Source organism: Diuraphis noxia, unplaced genomic scaffold (genome assembly GCF_037042655.1).
Source record: "Diuraphis noxia isolate RWA-SAM2 unplaced genomic scaffold, SU_Dnox_SAM2 contig0005, whole genome shotgun sequence".
Classification (NCBI taxonomy): domain Eukaryota; kingdom Metazoa; phylum Arthropoda; class Insecta; order Hemiptera; family Aphididae; genus Diuraphis; species Diuraphis noxia.
The window spans coordinates 21,275,032-21,294,780 of NW_028301715.1; the positions used below are offsets into that span (position 1 = coordinate 21,275,032).

The window sequence follows — 19,749 nt, forward strand, 5'->3', positions numbered from 1 at the left end:
TTCCTTGAATTATAGTTGTGAAATTATTGATAAACAATAATTATGCGTCATGTATCATAATAATATGTCGTTGTATTCTGCGCTTTTTTTTTATATACAATAATAATAATATATTGTTGTACTCTGTTATATATATAAATAAACATAAACTTGTAGAATAACAATACCTATATAATAATAATAATAACAATAACAATGTGATCTAATCTTATTAGAGTCTAGTAAATGGTAACCCTGCATAGTCGCGGGTTTTTAAAGCCAAAGATAATGTATCATAAAATTATTATCTATGCATATTAATTTATTCGTGATTATTATTGTCATTACGCATTATAATAATGTGATAAATTTTATTTTGATATATAGAAAATTAATATGTGAATAATTAACTGTGATTAACACTTAACAGAAACTATAACTACTTACTCTTACAGTCAATAAACCACGTACCACGATAAAAAAAAAATCTTTATCCTTAATCGTTCAACAGTCTGTTCGATAATATTTGTATTAAATTTGTACTATTTTTTTCATGTATTAAATATTAATTATCTAATATAATTCTAAATTTAATATTTTGCCTAACAAAAGAATTCCATTTCAAAACCTTGAATTTTGATTAGGCATAGATATATGAGTTAATTATTATTTAATATTTATTTATTATTTGAATTTCTTACATTGAAATCAACTGTTCTACGTTTCGTTAATCGATACTGGATTGCCTTATGCTGATTACTCTTGTCAAAAATTATTTTTCAATATGGGAATGTTATTGGGAAAACCCAAAGTCTCTCGTATTACCGATCACGATCGAGCAGTTCTGGTAATGTTCCTTGTTCACTAATGAATATGTATTTGGTCTTTGTTTTGTTTATCTACTGCATGTATTAAAATGTATTTAACATTTATGTACAGTGTCTTTAAAGCTATTGATTTAATTTTTTAGCAAATGAAACAGCAAAGAGACACCTTAAAGCGATATCAACAAAGAGTTGAAAAATTACTAGAAAGTGAAAGAGAACTCGCTAAAAGACTACTGTCCGAAAACAAAAGAGAGTATGTCAGAGATGATTCATTACTAAATTTCAGCTTATCCAAGTTTGAAAAGTTCAAAAAAATAAAAATCATTAAAAATTAAGATGCATATAATATGATGAAATATTTATTGAAATAAATGTTTGGATAATGTTACTGAAAAATATCTTGAACAAATGAATTTTTAATTGGTTTTAATGTAATGTATAACCAAAAGGTTTATGATAGCTGGTCTAAAAATAGTTATTCATTTAGAGGCAAAAAACTAATTTATTTATAATGAGGGTGGAGGGGAACAGCACATCTGATGGTTGCATTAACAATTTCTTTAACTTAATGATTATGATGTTCATTGTTATAGAAAAGCAAAGCTGTTGTTGAGAAAAAAGAAATACCAAACAGATCAGCTTGAGCGTACTGAAGCATCTTTGGATACAATTGAAAAATTAATTCAAGATTTAGAATATACTCAAATAGAATCCAAAGTACTTATTTGGAATATTTTTTTATAGTATTACAATAAATTAAATTCAATCAATTATATATAGGTTATTGAAGGCCTTAAAGTTGGAAATTTAGCGCTTAAAAAAGCAAACGAATTGTTTAATATCGAACATATTGAGCAACTCTTGGATGAAACTAAAGAAGGAATCGATAAACAAAAAGTAAGTGATATTATATTTAAACATATTACATAAATAATTAACTTGTTATAAAATAATTTTTTCAAACAGGAAATAACCGATTTACTTAGTGGATCCTTGTCCACTGAAGATGAAGAAGCAGTTGAAGCTGAATTAAATGAATTAATTGCCGTGGAACATCAAAAAGCTGTAGATATATTACCAACTGTACCATCAGATGAATTACCAGTAGCTGTTCCAGGTAATTATAAGTTAACTATTATAATTAATACATTAATATATTTTAATACAACATACTTAAATATACATTTCATGATTTAGAGACCAAAGAAAAAGAAAAATTGCCAACAAAGAAGATTGCTTTAGAAGCTCAATAAAATAAATTTTATTTTCAGTTAAAATGTTACTGAATTAAAGGCAGAGTCAATTTATTTTTAACATATTAAAATTTTTATTTTCTGTTATTGTGTTCAATATAAAAAAGTTGTATTTTTAACATGCATATTTGTTTTAAAGTTAATTCATTTTCAACGAATTGTATACTATAGGAATGTCTAACTTTTTAATTTTTTTAATTATGCTTTAGCTGTAAACAAAGCAATTTTGGTGATGTTCTAATAATCGACATTAATGTCACTATACACATAGTTTACAACGATTACATTGTTTATTACAACAATCAATCAAGATCAAGATATCTTGAATTAGTTTATGGTAGTTCTTTAGTATGGGTTAATTTTAATGTCAAATTCACAGATAAAAGTTTAATTGTTTTGAAAACTTCAAATTTTATAATGACTAATCTTTTGGTAATTAATCTCATGCTAATTGCGATGGTTGGTTTATTTAAAAAGTTTTTACAAGAGCATGGTGTGATGACAAGAGGGACATAACTAATGTATGACATTATACGCTTGGTACTAGACACTAATCACCACACATTATTAATACACTACTCCTTGACGCACCCAGAGACTACAGGTTAATGGTGCATCCCCCTATGGTTTGCCATGTCACTGCAGAGAGAAATTATACCTCTTTCTGCTGTTCGGATGTGTTATATTTGTGCCTGAAGTATGTTAGGTTACCACTAAATAGATGAAAACCATTTTACTGTGTGGTTAGGTACTACATTTTTGCTCAACTTTCATACTTGACTGGTGAAATAGTTTTACCTAATTAATATCTATCATTTTATATTATTTGACAAATAACAAGTTAATTTTAAATAGACCAAACAGGACACGGTGATGTCAGAATAGTACTTCAACTAAAGGAACTAAAGCTGTTATTCCAAACCATGTTTCCTTTATTCCAGTGGCCAGTGGGCTATGAATAAATTATTTATGAGCTTATGCTAAATAACTAGATGAGCAGGAAAAGTTTATATCAATCAAATTCTTATGAGCCTAATGTTTTGGACATTGATTTAATTTTATTCACCAAAAGCTATAAGTAAAAAATATTGAAATCTTGATACATACATGTAAATAATATTTTATTGTGGATAAGACACTTTTTAAGTAATTATTTAAAATAAATTTCCAATAAAAAATGATTAGTTAATATTAAAATCTTGATATTTTTATTAATAATTTGTTTAATACAATTTTGACTATTGCGAGTGTAAAATCTATAATTGTATACAATGCATTCAGATTTTTTTCAGTATAAAATAGAAACTAACTTAAACAAATAATTATAATACACATTAAGCATAAACGTCTTCACGGTCAGCACCAACTCCGTCTCCATCTTCTAAAGATGAGAAATTCAAGAAATGGGCAGGCCTATGAATCTCATGATAAAATTCTTTTGGATTGGCTAATTGCAATTCATACTTCATGTTTGCGTCATGTCTTACGCCTAACATTTGTGTAAAAATATTTATTAATGGATTAACATTTGTAAAATAATGAATACTCATGATACACAAGCATATTTACTAATGCAACATAAGGGTTTTAGTGGCTTTTATTAACTGTAATATTTATTATATTTACCCATAAAGTTATAGTTCCATGATCCTTGAGCTGGTACCATAAAGAAACCAAGGAATCTGTCTGACAACAGCATTTGCACTTTTTCGTAATGGCTAGGCAAGTAGCCTTTAGGATTGTTACCTTTGTCAGTGTTTTGTCGTCCCCATTCAAAACCGCTAAATTTCAAATAAATTTCAAAGTTAGAAAAGTTTAGGGGATTAGATAATTATCTTTACCTTGGAGTCAATTTATAGGCTGTCAATGAGCATGAGCCAGGTGTAAAACTGCAAGTTATTATAACAGTTTTTTCTCCATCCCATGCAGAGTTATCAGACATAATTTTGGCATGAGTGCTTATATCCTAAAATATAAATTATGTAATTATTAATCTGTTAAAAATATTTTTAAGATATGAATTTACTTGTGGTGATAATTGAGGTAATTCATTAGGCTGTGTATGTATCCAACCAAGTGGTTCCATGTCATTGAGATAGTGATGGTTATTGGGTAATTGTGATGGTACATGTATAGTTTGATGTGTTCCCCATTGGGGCGGCATTACTAGGCAACGGATTTCTTTCACTTGAGGATTATCAGGAGGACTCACACCATATAAGTATGCACAAATCTAAGATAGTGAAGAAATATTAAATAAAGATGTTAAATACTGTAAGTGAGAGTGCAGTATTATCTTAAGTAATTCAATATACTTGGGCACGGAGATCAGAAATGGTGACAAACTTTTTGAGTATGTTCTTAGGTAATATATATGTGTAACCAGTTTCTTTAATATCATCAGACGATACATATATATGATTGGTACGTAAATGAAGATTTGTTGCAGATATCGCACGAACTCTCCATTCAGTCTTGGAGCTAAACATAATATCACCAATTCGTAATTAAAAAATTAAAAATCATATATAAACTATATCACTATACCTGAAAGTTTGAGTTTCATAATTAGAAGTAGTAGAAGTAATAATATCATCTCCATGTTTGTTCACTGTTCTAGTTGTGGTTGCTGTTAATTGTGACTGCTCTTTAGTTTGTTTCTCAATCTCAGCAATTTGCTGTCTTTGTGCTGATGGAGCACTAATCTCCATTCCCAAAATAATATCACGGATTTCTGATTGTGTTAAAGATGCAACATTCACGCTTTAAAAATAAAACAAACAATAGTTAAATTAGCTAATCTACAACATTTTCTAATAGTGTCATAAAATATATAAATACATACTTATTTTTTTTTCCATAGTCAGCTAAAATCAAATCCTTTAGTTGTACTTCAACCTTAATCCATTCATCATCACTGAGGGTAGGCCAAATGTGATGTGGCTCAGTTATAGTTGTTTTGTCTGGTTTTAATATAACTTTGGTACGTTCAGTGTTGACATGTAAAGCTCTTAATATCAATATTAAACGAGAAAATGCCTATAAAAAATTAAATTTTTATATAAATTTAATATAAAATATATCAGATATTTAATTTTTACCGTGTAAGAAGAGATTGTTTTTAACCAATCATCATACAAATTGAAAAGAACCATTTGAGGTTCAGTAGCTTTCAGTATAAGGTCACCAAACTTCTCCACTTTCAAACATGCTTGAAATGGAAGTTGTAACTCTGATCCTTTGATTACAATGTTAGGGAAATCCAAAAGATGCACCTAAAATAAAAAAAAATTTTTGAAGACGTGAGTTATATTAACCAAAAAAAAGTTACCTCAAGAGGATCCAACATTCCTTTACGTGTAACAATAATTTGTTTAGGCTGTTCTTCAACAGGCAATGAACGAATCAAAGCAGCCACTTCTTCAGCTGTTTTCCATTTAGCTAACTAAAGAATCAAAGTTTTGATTAGCAGATTAAATAAATATGAAATAATAATATATTTCAACAAAAAAAATAATTACTTGTCCTAAACGTTTCTGACCAGCCCATACTGAGGTATGAATTATTTTCAAAAATAGTTGTCCAGTACGTGGGTTAAATATAAAAATGGCTCCATTAATGGGTTTAGTTGTCAAATTTCCTTCAAAAGTTTTATGAATTGTTACTCTGTAGACATTTGTATCATCCACAAACCTTAAATCAAACAACACACATATGATGATAGATAAAATAAAATAATTTAAAAAATATTCAAAGAAATATTAATTCTTGTTGTTGATGATGAACATAAACATGATATTCATACATTACAATTTTTAATAAATATTTAATAATATAATTACCAAATAATTTGATTAGAAAACAATTCACCATAATTCTGACTTGATAAGTATGGTTCAGTAGGTTCAGAAGAATACAATTGTAAAGCTTTTCGAATACGTTCTCTCAAAACATATAAAGCTGGATTTGCTTTCATAATTTTAGCCATAGCTTGTTGAATTAAAGGCTTACAACCAGGGAACCAATTTCCATAAGCACTAAAACAATTAAGTGTATAAAAAATTACATATTCAATTTTTTTTTTAAATAGTTTAATATTATTGAGTGGATAAAAAACTATTTGTAAAATATCACACATAATTACCTGTGTAAGTTGTATGCCAAATCAATTGCAATGAGTACACCAGTAGGTGATGGATAAATAGACATGTTATCAGTAGTATAATCCAGAAATTTGGCTCTCGCATAACGTTCAACATCATGCGAGTCATAGTCACCCCATCTAAGTTGAACATCTAACCAATATTTTTGTGTAGTTGTGTTATCCATTGTATCCCTAAAGTAAATTGTTTACACAAAATTGATTGAAATAGTTTTTTTTATTATTATTATCATTTTATTACTTTGAGTCGGCCAGAAGTGACGGTCTTGAAACATTCCATTTATAAGCAGCAAAAAGTAAGATATCGGCACAAGATGAATTCATTTTGTATGATTTTCGGGGATGAATAGTTTCTTTTTGAACAGTTTCAATTTCTAATGCATCAAGTTCTTGATCAAAAACCTACATATAATACAAATATAAATTATTAAGAGAAACACAATTTTATAAGTGGTTTAGTACAAAAATATACTAACTTGACAAAGATCCATAACAATAGATTCATGGACTTTTTGCCACAAATGGGCCCTGAAAATTTGAATCAGGGAAATTTTGAGAGTAGGAATTTTACCATGCATAAATATTCCAGTCAAATCAAGCTGAACTTGGAAACCAACATAAACATTAGCTCGGTTAATAGTTGGTGACCACCATAATGTAAAACGACGATTAGGTATTTGATTCAAACCAGAACGTTGAGCATTTGTCAATTTTTTATACTTCATCGATTCTTCAAACCCAGATGCCTTCTCCCTGAGTATAAATATCGAATAAATACAATACAACATAACGAAACTGATATTGAGAAATATAACAAAATATATATATATATTTTTTTTTTTTTACCAAAATAGACCTTCCCAAGTGGGGAAATAAGTTCCTTTGAATAAAGTATGTTCCAATATACCCTCAACACCTCCTAATGCTTGAATCATATCAGTTCGGTAATTGTTCAAATTCCATAATTTACCATCGTGTCGTTGATGAGTCCACCAGAAGGGATTCTGTTTCAGAACCTGAATTGAAATAATAATAAATTATATATTAATACTAATAATTTAATACACTTATTACTACTTATACATATACTACTTTCACGATTTGTAATTTTTTATCAATATTTTACCTGATATTGTTTGAATTCTGTTCTAATTCTCCAGCCTTTATCATAAGCTAATGTATGTCTATCTTTTTGGAACAGAGTATTTATTCTTGGTATTCCACGGTCCCAACTGTCTTCTAAATCTTCCAGGGTTAAACGTCTAGAATTACAAAACAAAAATATATCAAATTTAAAACCAATTCATATGTATACATTCAGTTTAACCTGTTTTGTGCATTTGCTTCTTGTCTTTTTAAAGCATATTCAGCCCACACTCGTTGGGAATCGATAAATTCTGATTCCCATGGTTGAATGTAACGATATAAATTTGGAATTAACTGATCTTCATCATGACTCATACCTGAACGGAAATGAGTAATGCCAACATCTGTTTGTTTTGACCATCTTAAATCAGACTAGAAATAAAATTGATTACAATCCATATAAAATATTTTTTAAATTAAAATTATATTAATATTTACCTGAGGAATAAGAACATGACCCATAGATAACATTCCTAAACCACCAAGTTCTTTAGGTGTATAAAAAACAACAGGAGGGAATCTTGAGGGCATTTTAGAATTAAGACCAATTTTAATACGAGTTTGAATTTTATTTTCACATTTCACTAATAGATCCAAAAGTTCTTGAGTATTTACTACTGCCTCTCGGAAATAAGTCATAAGACCTATCAAAGCTGTATTCCATTTGTTAACAATCTATAATTAAAACTCGATTATAATAGCATGTTTAAATAAATTAATGATAAAAATTTAATTCAACCTTAGTAAATGTTGTTGATCCACTAGCCATTAAAATTTGACGAACACGATTATGGAATCTTTGCAAGGATTCATCATCAACTCTTAAAAATGATTGAGCTGTTCTTTCCTTAGTGATCTCATTTTGTAAGTTCCATATGCCATCTCTATGAGTAAGTTCATCGTGAATTGTTCGACACTAAAATTTATTTAAGTTAAATTGAAGTTCATAATTATTTTCAATTTAGTATATTAATCATCTTACTTTTGGCAAAATTCGGCATTCAAAACCACTCATATTAAATAACAAATTAGGATTATCTTTGGAATAAACGCTCACAAAACTATTTTCCCACTGAATAGTAGTTGTAGAACGGGGTAATCTATTTTTAATGTCCCAGAATACAGCTCTCCCTCTGTTAAATTTAAAACGTTTAGGAAAAATTAACTTATAACCTTTTTGAAATAACTTACAAATTGACATCATGTTTCATTAAACGCATTCTAGCATCACGAGGCCAACACTTTTTATTATTATAACCAACAATGTTTTCATTGTTTGGATCTGGATGTTCTGTCAAATACCGTTGAATAAGATCTTTTGCTTCTTCAGCAGTGAATCTATCAAAAAGAAGTTCAAACATTATTTTTGGTTAAAACTTTAAAAACTAACATAAGATACTTATTATTAAAAAAAAAATATTTTTTGACATTATTTTAAATCATTAAAAACCAATATTTTTCTAGGGAAATAGATTGTTTTTATTGTTATCATGGTTTATTTTTAACCTTTAGTATATTAAAAATATCAACTTTATATATTTTAAAACTTTAACTAAAAAACTCAATTATATGTATCTAGAAACAGTTATCATACATCACATAGCTACATTAATTATAAATAAATACCTTAAAAATATGTGTACTCTATCAATATATCGACAATAAAGACGAACTGGATGAGCTATTTCAGTAACAACATCTTGGAAAGTTAAGAAATCATTCGGCATTTGAGGGGGTCCTGCCATTTCTGAGGCTCTTTGTAATCCCAAAACTAACAAATCCAAAACCAATCCATAGTACTGAACAATAAATGATGAAAATTGTAAACCTCGAACTATACCATAACTATTAGTATGGTTCATATCCTGCAATTTTGTACATATATCAAAACTTGTAAAAACATATCATACTTTTAATCTTAAATCAAACAACAAACCTTATAATTAATTATAACATTGCTTTTGGCAGTCATATAATCAGCAATATTATGATCCACAATTAATCTCAACAATCTATTAAGTAATGTTAAATCAATCTTTTCATAGATTTTTTCGAATTTGGATTCAAGTAATACATTGCATTCACCTTCACTTACATCCCATACATCTTGTAAATTATTTACGCCTAAATTAAAACAATTGATATAACTATCGAAATAAAAAGAAAATAAAGAAAAAGAAGTAGAACAATAAATACAAAAAGTAGCGTATTATTTACCTTGACACCATTTATATACAAGTAATGGTGGAGGTTCAGTGTCAGAAGGTTTAATCCATGGAGGGAACAAACGTCGTTTATCAGCTTCATACCATAAATATTGATCTAAATAGGCATCAGTTATTTTTTCTAATGGTTCAACATCATATACAGGTACTAGGTGAGAATATAAATCCATAAACTCTATTCCAACCTGAAAAATTGAGTTAATAAATTTTATTAGTATTATATTTTTGGCAAACAACACATAAATGTTATTTATGTATTATACAGATACACATACAAAATATGTAAAAAATAAAATAAGTAACAACAATTTTTATCCAATTTAAGACTATTCTATCCAGTGAGAGAAAACACAGATGTTACACATAGAAACAGGATACCCAGTCAGTCATTGATGCAGATTTCAATATGGCATATTAGCATGTAGGGATGTGCAAAAGAATACATTTTTGTCTGACTGCAGCATGTTGTTTAGCAGTTCTTATATATTTATAACAAAAACAATAAAATTTACTATTGATATAAATTCTGTTTATGTTAATCTAATAATCTAAAATAAAAGTAGATTAAAATATTATTTTATGTATTTGTTCAGATATAGTTTTGTCCAAACAACATTTATAATAACAGATCACTGACCACGTTAAAAATAAATGTCATCTGTCTATATTCATTAGTACAGAATATATCAGACCCCTGTGCTAATCATCACAACAAAATATGCTCAGTTGGGCGCATTTTCCTATTGGTTTCAAAATAGACACATCACGGACATTATCTATTAAAAATACAATAGTTGGGCATCATTCTGCATCCAATATCAGAGCCCCTACGCAATTCATCACAGCTTATTTAATACTACCATTCTATTATTTAAGGTTTAGTTTAAATATTTTAGTTATATTAATTCATATAGCTATTGAAAAAATATTAATTAAGAAGATACTACTACCGCATGTATTGTCTTTGTCTTTCAAAAATAAGACATAAAAAATATTGTTTGTGCAAGAAATAACTGAGAGGGATAGTTCTAGCTGATAAACGAAATTTTCACCACATAATAAGAACATTGGCTATAAAATATTATTTTAATTTTTTCAATATATTGAAGTTTGAAAAACACTTGAATAATGGATTTGAAATGATAACTTTTTTGTATAATTTAAGTTTTTTATTTTTTGTACATTAGTAAGACGAAGAAAACACATGCAGGCATAACTTCCTCTTGATTCAATGTATTAAATGATTTTTTATTTAAGTTCCAAAATTGATTTTTACTTTATCTATAAAGGTAACTTATTGAAGACTTAAATTATTCTAAATGTTTACGAAGGCGCTACACTTTTTTTGATCAGTTAATATTTCTTGACAGAAACATATTTTACAAGATTACATATTTTAAAATAGCTATGATACTAAGGTCTTTAACATTCTTTAAGGATGTAATAGTCATGGAACTATATAAATTCAATAATAATTATTAATTTTACTTAAATTTCAATCCATACTCTTAAAATAGAAAATAAACTGAGTTACTTTATAACATTTTAATGTCATTACTAACTTCTTTAAATGTTCTTTGAGTCAACAAATGACGTTTTATTCTTGAAAGTGCTTCATGAGGATTATCATAAGCTTGTTCAATTAATCCTAATTCTTCTCTTTGGCTTTGATTCAAACGTGACTTTACACTATAAAAATATTTTATAATGTAGAATAACAATTGTACTATGGGTCATCAATATTAAAATATTCAAATTATTTTATTCTGTAAATGTATTATAGCTATGTAAATTTGTTATTACCTATAAGCCTCTTTTAAACGTTCAAGAGCTAAAATTAATAATTTTGTATCGTGTTTATATGAAAGAGGAGGAAATGGTATTGGAGCAAATCGTCGAGATTCTAACCAATGAACAGTTGTTGTGTAAATAGCAACAGCTTCTTCGGGGGAAATGTAAGGTCCATCCTAAAACATATAATAATATATATTAAATATAAACTTACGAAGAAAAAAAGGAAAATCAAGATATCATACTTTAAGATAATTGTGCTGACGTTCTTGTTCAGCTTTTAAGTATAATCTAGTTAAACGACCTAAATTCTTTTTACAAACAGTCTTATCAACAGTGGCTCCTCTACGAATACGTTCTCTATTATAATGAGCTGTATTTGTCCACCAATCAGCTTTCATTTTTACATATCGAAGAATCATATTCTCAATTGGAGTTGGTAATCCTGGGACCTGTAAAAAAATATACATTAGAAGTATAAAAATGAAGTTCATTCTTGTAGATTATTTTACCTTCCACGGAATATTAGCTTTCCAACATCTCCATGCTTCAGATAAATGCTGCAAAATTGTCCTAGCTTTATTTTGTTTAATACCTTCTGGCATCATATCTACAATATCATGCATGACCTAAATAGATAAAATATAATTTACAATACATTATTTAAAAAAATAAAATATATAGTAATAAAATAATTACAGAAGCGCGAAGTTCTAAATCAAAATGACTCTCAACACGTTGTTTAGTAACAGTTTTAGCAACTCCTTTTGAATGTCTTCCTTCAAATTGACGAGACAGTAAATTACCTAACCACCTTTCTAATAATGGTGTTATACCTCGCATAAAAAACAACCATACACGCCAACCTGGTGCCCAAAATCCACAACCTGGACCTTTACCAACCGGTCCCTAAAATATAACATTGTTTAATTGAATTATAAATGTAATACTTTTACACAAAATAGTTTAGTTGTAACCTATACAACAACTTACAGTATTAAACCGATAGTAAATAAGATGTTTTAAGTCTTTGCACATCCGTATTTGTCTCATGAGTTTGTACTTATAACGATACATGCCAGTCAGTTGTCCAACATGTGCAAATACATATTGTAATCCATCAGCTAATTGAAATGCATCAATATTATTTAATCTATATTGTACATGTGAATCTATTATCAGTTTTGTCAAACGAAGAATCTCTCGACACAAATGAAAAGCTAACAAAATAAATGAAAACATTTAATTATATATAAAAATATAAAAAATTTTATGAAAATATACCATTTCCAAAACGAGATTTTTTTCTTTCTTTAGTTGTAAGTGTTTTCACAGGTTTAAGATTAAAATTATAATCCAGATGCAAGTAATTAAGATTTTTACGATGAATTAAAAGGTTCAACATATTATATCCTTGCCTGCATACTTGTAAACCAGCTTCTACCCAATCTAATGTTGTAGTTTGGAAAAACTTAGTGAATTTAAATGATCGGAATAAATATCTAAAAATAATTGATGGGTTGAGTATTACAGAGAAACTGAATAAAAAAATTGTAAATGTTGTGATACAAACCTTTTTTTCTGTGGTTTAGGAGGTCGATGTTTCAAAGCATTTAAAACATAATATTTCAAAAGTTTTTGATAACTAACACGAACTTTAACAGGTTGACCAGGTGGACAATGTTCTCTGTACCAACTCTTTACTAAAGGTACATCAATAGCTCTTCTACAACGACCTACAGTCAAAATATATATAAATATTATATTTAATTATGTTTAAAATAATTAGTGTCAATAAAGAAAATATTCTGACCAGAACGCATATTAAAAGGTCTAGGAGCCCAAAGTAATGCGATTCCATTTGCTGTGTTGTCAGTGTAAACAGGAGTTTCTTGCAAAAATGGTTGAACTTCTAACGGTAGTTCAAATTCTTCATCATCGTCAAAAACGGGTTCATTAACCTACAAACAACATGATACTGTTTGTTACAATATGGTATTTAATATGACAAATATGATTTTTGATTATTTCAGCTTAACAAATCAACAATAATTACAAAATAAAAATGCTTGTAAGATCTAATGAATAAAATAACTTGTTCTAATCAATATTATACTATTTTTTTATATATATATTTAATTTATTGTGCATTAAATATAAAATGTAATTTACCAATTAGATTTGGGCACAGTAGATTAAATATTGAATATTATATAAAAAATTAAAAATAAAGATATTAAAAATATTATTAAAAATAAATAAGTTGCACAGCTTTAATATTTAATTAATTTATTATTAAATTACAATTATAATGTATTTGCTTTATTTATTACCACATACACCACTATTATGACACTTTGAGTTGCAAAGACGACCAGATCTTTTACATTTACACCGGTTGGTCTTACACAATGTATTGCAAGTACCTACACCTATCGTACCCTTGGCCACCTAAAATAGAAGATTTTCTTGCCACTTCTCTTAATGAAATTTGTTTTGGTGGTACATCATCAGCCTGGATGAACACTTCTTTACATATTGTGAATTGGTTCCGACTGTAGAGTTGATGTAGTCTGCCCTCGTTTGTTCCAATTATTGAACAAATTTAAGACCTTCGCTTCACTTTCTTGAATTATTATCGGCTAACCATATTGTGAGAATATTTTGAATATCTTGGTTGGCCGTTTCAACAGACCCTTGACTTTGTGAGTGTCTAGGCTTTCCGTGGACAATCTTAAGTTCTTCCCACATACTACACAACTCAATAATAACTTTATTGGCGAATTCCCTTTCATTATCACTTTGTAAAATTGCCGGGGCTCCAAATGTTGTAAAAATATCAATTAACACGTAGGCTACTTCTTCAGCCAGTTTATGGGTTAACAGTCTAAGAATTACAAACTTCGTAAGGTGATCTTGATAGACCATTATGAACTTGTAATCGCCATCAGGCTGAGCTTGCATGTCTATTAAATCCACTTGACAGCGAGAGTTCAATTCTGATAAAAGTATAGGTTTTACAACTAAACATTTTTTAAAAAATGTTCGGGCATTGTATAACAATGCCCGGATTTCCTACTTTGCCCGTAACATATATATATACATACATAATTTTAAATGTTTTTAATGACAGGTACAACTTTCTATACCAAAAAAAAAAAATGATTTCAACAATTTTTAAAGATTAACTAAAATCTTAAACCCAAATTTATGAAGTTATTTCATTTTTTTTTTTTTCATTTCGCTAACTAAAAATAAAAATGAAAAATGTAACACTGTGATTGTAGCACAAGCGCCTATGAATAAAATATTAAAAAAGGCGGGTAAGTCGTGGATGTCGCTCTGCTGTACAATAGGTTACAAGTGGGTTACTGTAATGGATGGAATTAAATTTGAATCCAATGATATTATATCATTGTATACGAAAAACGATTCTGAGCAAAGACGGTTTATCTGTTTAGAACATATTATAGATTTTTACATAATATGTTGTCAATACTCAAACTTTGAATGCTTAAAAAAAAAATTGTGATTAACTATTTCTTTTATTTTGCAACTGCTATTGTAAAATTATGTTAGGAGACTTGTATTAAATTTTCAAATCTTAGAATTAAAAAGAAAAACTTTTATGAATTTCTATCAAAGATAATTTGAACATTGTCGTAATTTTTACGTATTTAGTCAAAATTTGAACTTTAAATGCTTATAAAAAAAAATCGTGCCTATGAATTTATTTTATTTTTCAACTGCTATTGTAACAATATGTTAAGAGCCTTGTATTAAATTTTCAAGCTTTTCTGCCGAACAAATAAATTTTTATCAATATTAATTAAAAAAAAACAAATAATGATCGAAAATTTCAAATGCCTATGAATAGTTCAACTTAAGTTGAAATTTTTTGAAAATTGCATGGTGGATAGAATATACTTATATAAACATTCGGTGAAAATTTCATGTATCTATGGTCATTTGTTTTAAAGTTACATCAAAAACCAAAATCGATTTTGTTGAATAATGAGTGTGCGTAAAATTTCCCGTTTTTCCCTTAATTTTTAGTTTGTTTTTCTCGATTATTTAGAAAATTATTAAGAATTTTTCACTTTAGATCCCCCAAAGTACCAACTAGATTCACTTTCTGATCAAACGAGGTACTGAAGTCAAAAATCGAAGCATTTTTACTGCACCAAAACGTGATGACAGACACAAAAAAAAAAATACATTCATCGCTCCGCTCAGAATCTAAAATTAAAATTAATATTGAATAGAACGAGTAACTTCATTAGTTAAGTTAGAAGAATTTTCATGTCATAACCTGAATACATCAAATAAAAAGTTAATTATTCTTAATTATGTAATAGAAAATCTAGTACTTCACAAACAGTAAGTAGATACTATGTCTATATAATTATTTTATTTTATTATTTTATTGAATAAAACTACCTATTTTCAAACTTATATTTAAAACAATAAAATGCAACATTAATGGATAGCAAAATATAATTACTACAGAAATAAAATATTTAATAAATACCTTGACAGAATGTCTGTGAGATATCGGATTTATTAAGGGGTCAAAATAAAATGCTGGCAAGTCTGGATCTTCAGTTTTAATGTACACAACATTTGGAGCATGATACCTGAAATTTAATACAATATTCTTAATCATTTTATAAGAACACATATAACACACCATAATTCTTTAAAAGAACATTTAATAAAATATGATTAATTTACCATTTGAAGAGCTAAAATTTGACTATAATCAAATATGATGACAAAATTTTGCTTATAATGGCTAAAGCATTGTTTTGGTACTCAAAGATATTTATATTTAATAAAAATCTCTAAAATCTTTTGATAAATTTAATATAATCCTAATTTACTTAAATAAATATAATACTTAAAAATGATCCATTAAGTCAACTTTGTTCAGATATAGTTTTGTCCAAACAACATTTATAATAACAGATCACTGACCACGTTAAAAATAAATGTCATCTGTCTATATTCATTAGTATAGAATATATCAGACCCCTGTGCTAATCATCACAACAAAATATGCTCAGTTGGGCGCATTTTCTTATTGGTTTCAAAATAGACACATCACGGACATTATCTATTAAAAATACAATAGTTGGGCATCATTCTGCATCCAATATCAGAGCCCCTACGCAATTCATCACGGCTTTTAAAGATTTCATTTATTAAAAAAAAGATTTACATTATTTAGGACAACCCCACATTTAGATAATGTAAATATTATCTAATTTACTACAAGCTACATTTTTTTTTTTTTTTTGTATCAACAAATATAATAAAACCTAAACATACAGTTTTAGAGATACCTATTAATTATAAAAAGGATAAACTTTGCGTATAATGAACTTATTATTAACACAGTGACCAAAGATGTCGACATGGAAAGTCCTATATTAATATAAGTAAAACATAGGAGTTCTTTTAACTATTAAATAAATTGTTCATAACTATCAGCGCTAAATTAGATTACCTTTTATCTAGTTTGCTACAACGATTATGGAAATTAATATTACACACATTAGTAAAAACAACAAATATTTTTATGAAATTTTCAAAACTTGTGTGTGAATTTAAAAAATGTTAAGCATTAAATTGTATTATAACATACATATAAATAGTTACTCACCAAGATAAATGAACATAATGCGGAAGATTATTGTATAAATATGGAAATGCAATTCTATATTCAGTTCTTACAGGTTGTCTTATAATAATTTTATTGATGTCGTTAAATTCATTCCAATCTTCATCGCGGACAAAACTAAAAAATTAATTAATTTTTAAAACAAATTTAAATACACATAAAAGTTAACAACTTACGATGGATTTGAATCCTTAATAAGTGGTTCAAATTTCGGTCCTCCAGGAATAGCCATGTTTAATGCTTTAGCAGTAAAGAATGATTTTGGGTCGAATAAATAAAAGTAATTATCATCAACAAGATCAGTTAAAAGTTGATTAGCTAATCTATATAATGTAGCCATTTGTGGTAGAGTTAAATTCCATTTACGATATGTAGATCCGTTTACATGCCTAAAAAAATTATAAAATCAACTCATTAATTGTTAATATTAGCTGCAAAGAAAGAATGAATGATTAGATTAGGTAACATATGATTGGATAAATTAGAAATATTTTTTAAATACCTTGTGTTAACAAGTGGTTTATGATCATAAAACCATTTTGCTACAGCAGCATCTTCTTCTGTATCTAAGTCAATTTGAATAGCTTCCAAAGGCTCAACATCTAGTACATTGTCAGCATAATCTAAGGGTGGCTCTTCGTCATCAAATGGAGGAAAACGCATACGTTTAAAATGACGCCTGTCACGTTTTTCTCTTCTCATCATTATCCACATAGTTCTTTAATGATAAAAACGTAATACACTTATTTAACTAAAACAGCATAAAAAATAAACTGGCTTACCCCCATTGAGCAATATAAACTGGTTCAATAACCCATGGAATTTCATTAACAAAGGTAATGGCACCAGTTATATGATACAAAACTTTGACATCGCGAATCTGTTCCCATGGCATGGGCATATTTTCCAATAATTTTAAAACGGCATGTGGCATATATTTCAGGGCTCTAAATTAAAATATAAATGTTAATACATATATTAATATTCATTTTTCCTTATAATTTAAAAATTATGACTCATGCTCAATAAAAATTAATCACAAAAAGAAAATTATTCGCATGAAAAAATTTTATTTCTTACACACTTCACAAATTCGGAATCTTTTAAAACATGTAAAAGTTTAAGTGATTATGTTATTTTTTTTTTGTATGTGTATGAAGGGTAAAAGAGAAGTAAATGAAGGGAATTTAAAATTATATTTTTGGAGTTATAGAAATTGTAGAATCAATATCAAATTATGATCAAAAAATAAATAAATATAAATTTTTAAAAACTGTTTTTGAAATATATAAGATTTAAGCCATTACTTTCTTGGTTGTACATACCCTAAATAGACTCTTTTATCATGACGATATTTTCGACTGCTCATGTCACCATGATCCCTGATTATTTTACGTATGTGTTCTGGGGGCATGTCTTCTTTTTGTGCATCGACAAAACCAAATTTACGTTTAGGCGCAAATCTTTTAGATTGAATTTGTTGCCATTTTTGTGCTATATCATTAAAACATTTAACAATTAATAATAGTTTGACCAGGACTATTAAATTGAATATAACAAACAATTTATTAAAATTACATTTTTCTTGTAACTTTTCATCACTAAGTGGTTCAGGTATTCTGTGAGGTGGAGCTGATGACATCTGATGCATGACCATTTGCTGAGCAACATGCATATGAGCATGTACAGCTGCTGCCTGTGCATGGGCAGCCTGGGCTTGAGCTTGTGCTTGCACGGCAGCAATTTGTTGCTGTTGTTGTATGATCTGAGCCCATGGGTTTCCACCCAACATGAAAGGTGGAATAGACATAACCTTTTAAAATTGAAAATATGTATTATATTTGTTGTATAAAATATGGCTTAATTAATATAATATTTGTTCATTATTTATAGTGTATATAGTATAATTATACAAACATTAAAGAAATTGACTTACTTCTTAAGTTGAGTTGACGCAAATGATACAAATTATTACATCTTACATTAGATGATAGATTGTGAATTTGTGTATAAATAATGCAATTATACTAAATTAATGTTGAATTACAAAAAGTAATATAATGCGAGTTTACAGTTTACCTTTACACAAACAGAACGGATCAACGGAATGGACAACGGAACGTCGGTAAACGCATAAAATGCATCATGTAATCACACCGACATGCTTATAATCTCCTATATCAAAGATGTTGTAATTATACAGTGTACTATAGAGTCTTTGGAAATGATAAACAAAAGAAACAAAAGAAATTCGCGGTAATTTCAATATTTCATTATATGGTATTTAACATCATATTACACTATACCAAACAAAATATTTATACTATAATTATTGTTATATTTTTACAGTCGACAGTCGACATATTATATACTAGTACATATATTATAGCCATACAGCCCATACGGAAATATAAGTGTACAACGATATAAAAAATAACTATATATGATTTTAATTTGAAATCCTACTCACAAAACATAGTATAACAAAGTTGAGCTAATTTTTTTATATTTTTAAATATATAAAATACATTTTTTTTTGATTATTCAAAATTTACAAATACGGTTTCTAGAATATTCAGCAGATAAACACCAGGGTAGCTGGATCAGTTAACTAAATAGTTAAAACTTATATCTAATGAAATATTACGTGATATAGCAAAGTATAAAATTTTGGTTTTTATGT

The 19,749-nt window shown here is 27.8% G+C and overlaps 2 protein-coding genes across 2 annotated transcripts; one reads left to right on the plus strand and one right to left on the minus strand.

Annotated features, from left to right (window-relative positions):
* Positions 1–363: 363 nt before the first annotated feature.
* Positions 364–2,184, plus strand: Vps20 (vacuolar protein sorting 20). The gene is made up of 6 exons (XM_015508721.2): positions 364–826; positions 950–1,059; positions 1,400–1,523; positions 1,587–1,703; positions 1,773–1,923; positions 2,004–2,184. Exons 1-6 carry the CDS (start codon positions 764–766, stop codon positions 2,057–2,059), a joined length of 621 nt encoding a protein of 206 aa, XP_015364207.2. The 5' UTR covers positions 364–763; the 3' UTR covers positions 2,060–2,184.
* A 1,060-nt stretch (positions 2,185–3,244) lies between these two features.
* On the minus strand, positions 3,245–19,187 carry Prp8 (pre-mRNA processing factor 8). The gene is made up of 41 exons (XM_015508738.2): positions 19,003–19,187; positions 18,645–18,879; positions 18,392–18,560; positions 17,849–18,013; positions 17,569–17,784; positions 17,243–17,455; positions 17,049–17,183; positions 15,915–16,020; positions 13,197–13,344; positions 12,957–13,119; positions 12,668–12,885; positions 12,377–12,603; positions 12,083–12,292; positions 11,896–12,012; positions 11,629–11,835; positions 11,396–11,559; positions 11,155–11,281; positions 9,585–9,777; positions 9,304–9,491; positions 8,994–9,232; positions 8,559–8,705; positions 8,350–8,500; positions 8,107–8,283; positions 7,806–8,042; positions 7,549–7,739; positions 7,348–7,483; positions 7,068–7,237; positions 6,698–6,974; positions 6,463–6,623; positions 6,204–6,395; positions 5,902–6,096; positions 5,581–5,752; positions 5,391–5,504; positions 5,161–5,334; positions 4,905–5,098; positions 4,607–4,822; positions 4,375–4,540; positions 4,086–4,292; positions 3,901–4,025; positions 3,686–3,840; positions 3,245–3,548 (listed from the first exon to the last, which is right to left on the minus strand). The coding sequence occupies exons 2-41, from the start codon at positions 18,874–18,876 to the stop codon at positions 3,394–3,396; spliced, it is 7,149 nt and encodes a 2,382-aa protein (XP_015364224.2). The 5' UTR covers positions 18,877–18,879; positions 19,003–19,187; the 3' UTR covers positions 3,245–3,393.
* Between the last annotated feature and the right edge of the window lie 562 nt (positions 19,188–19,749).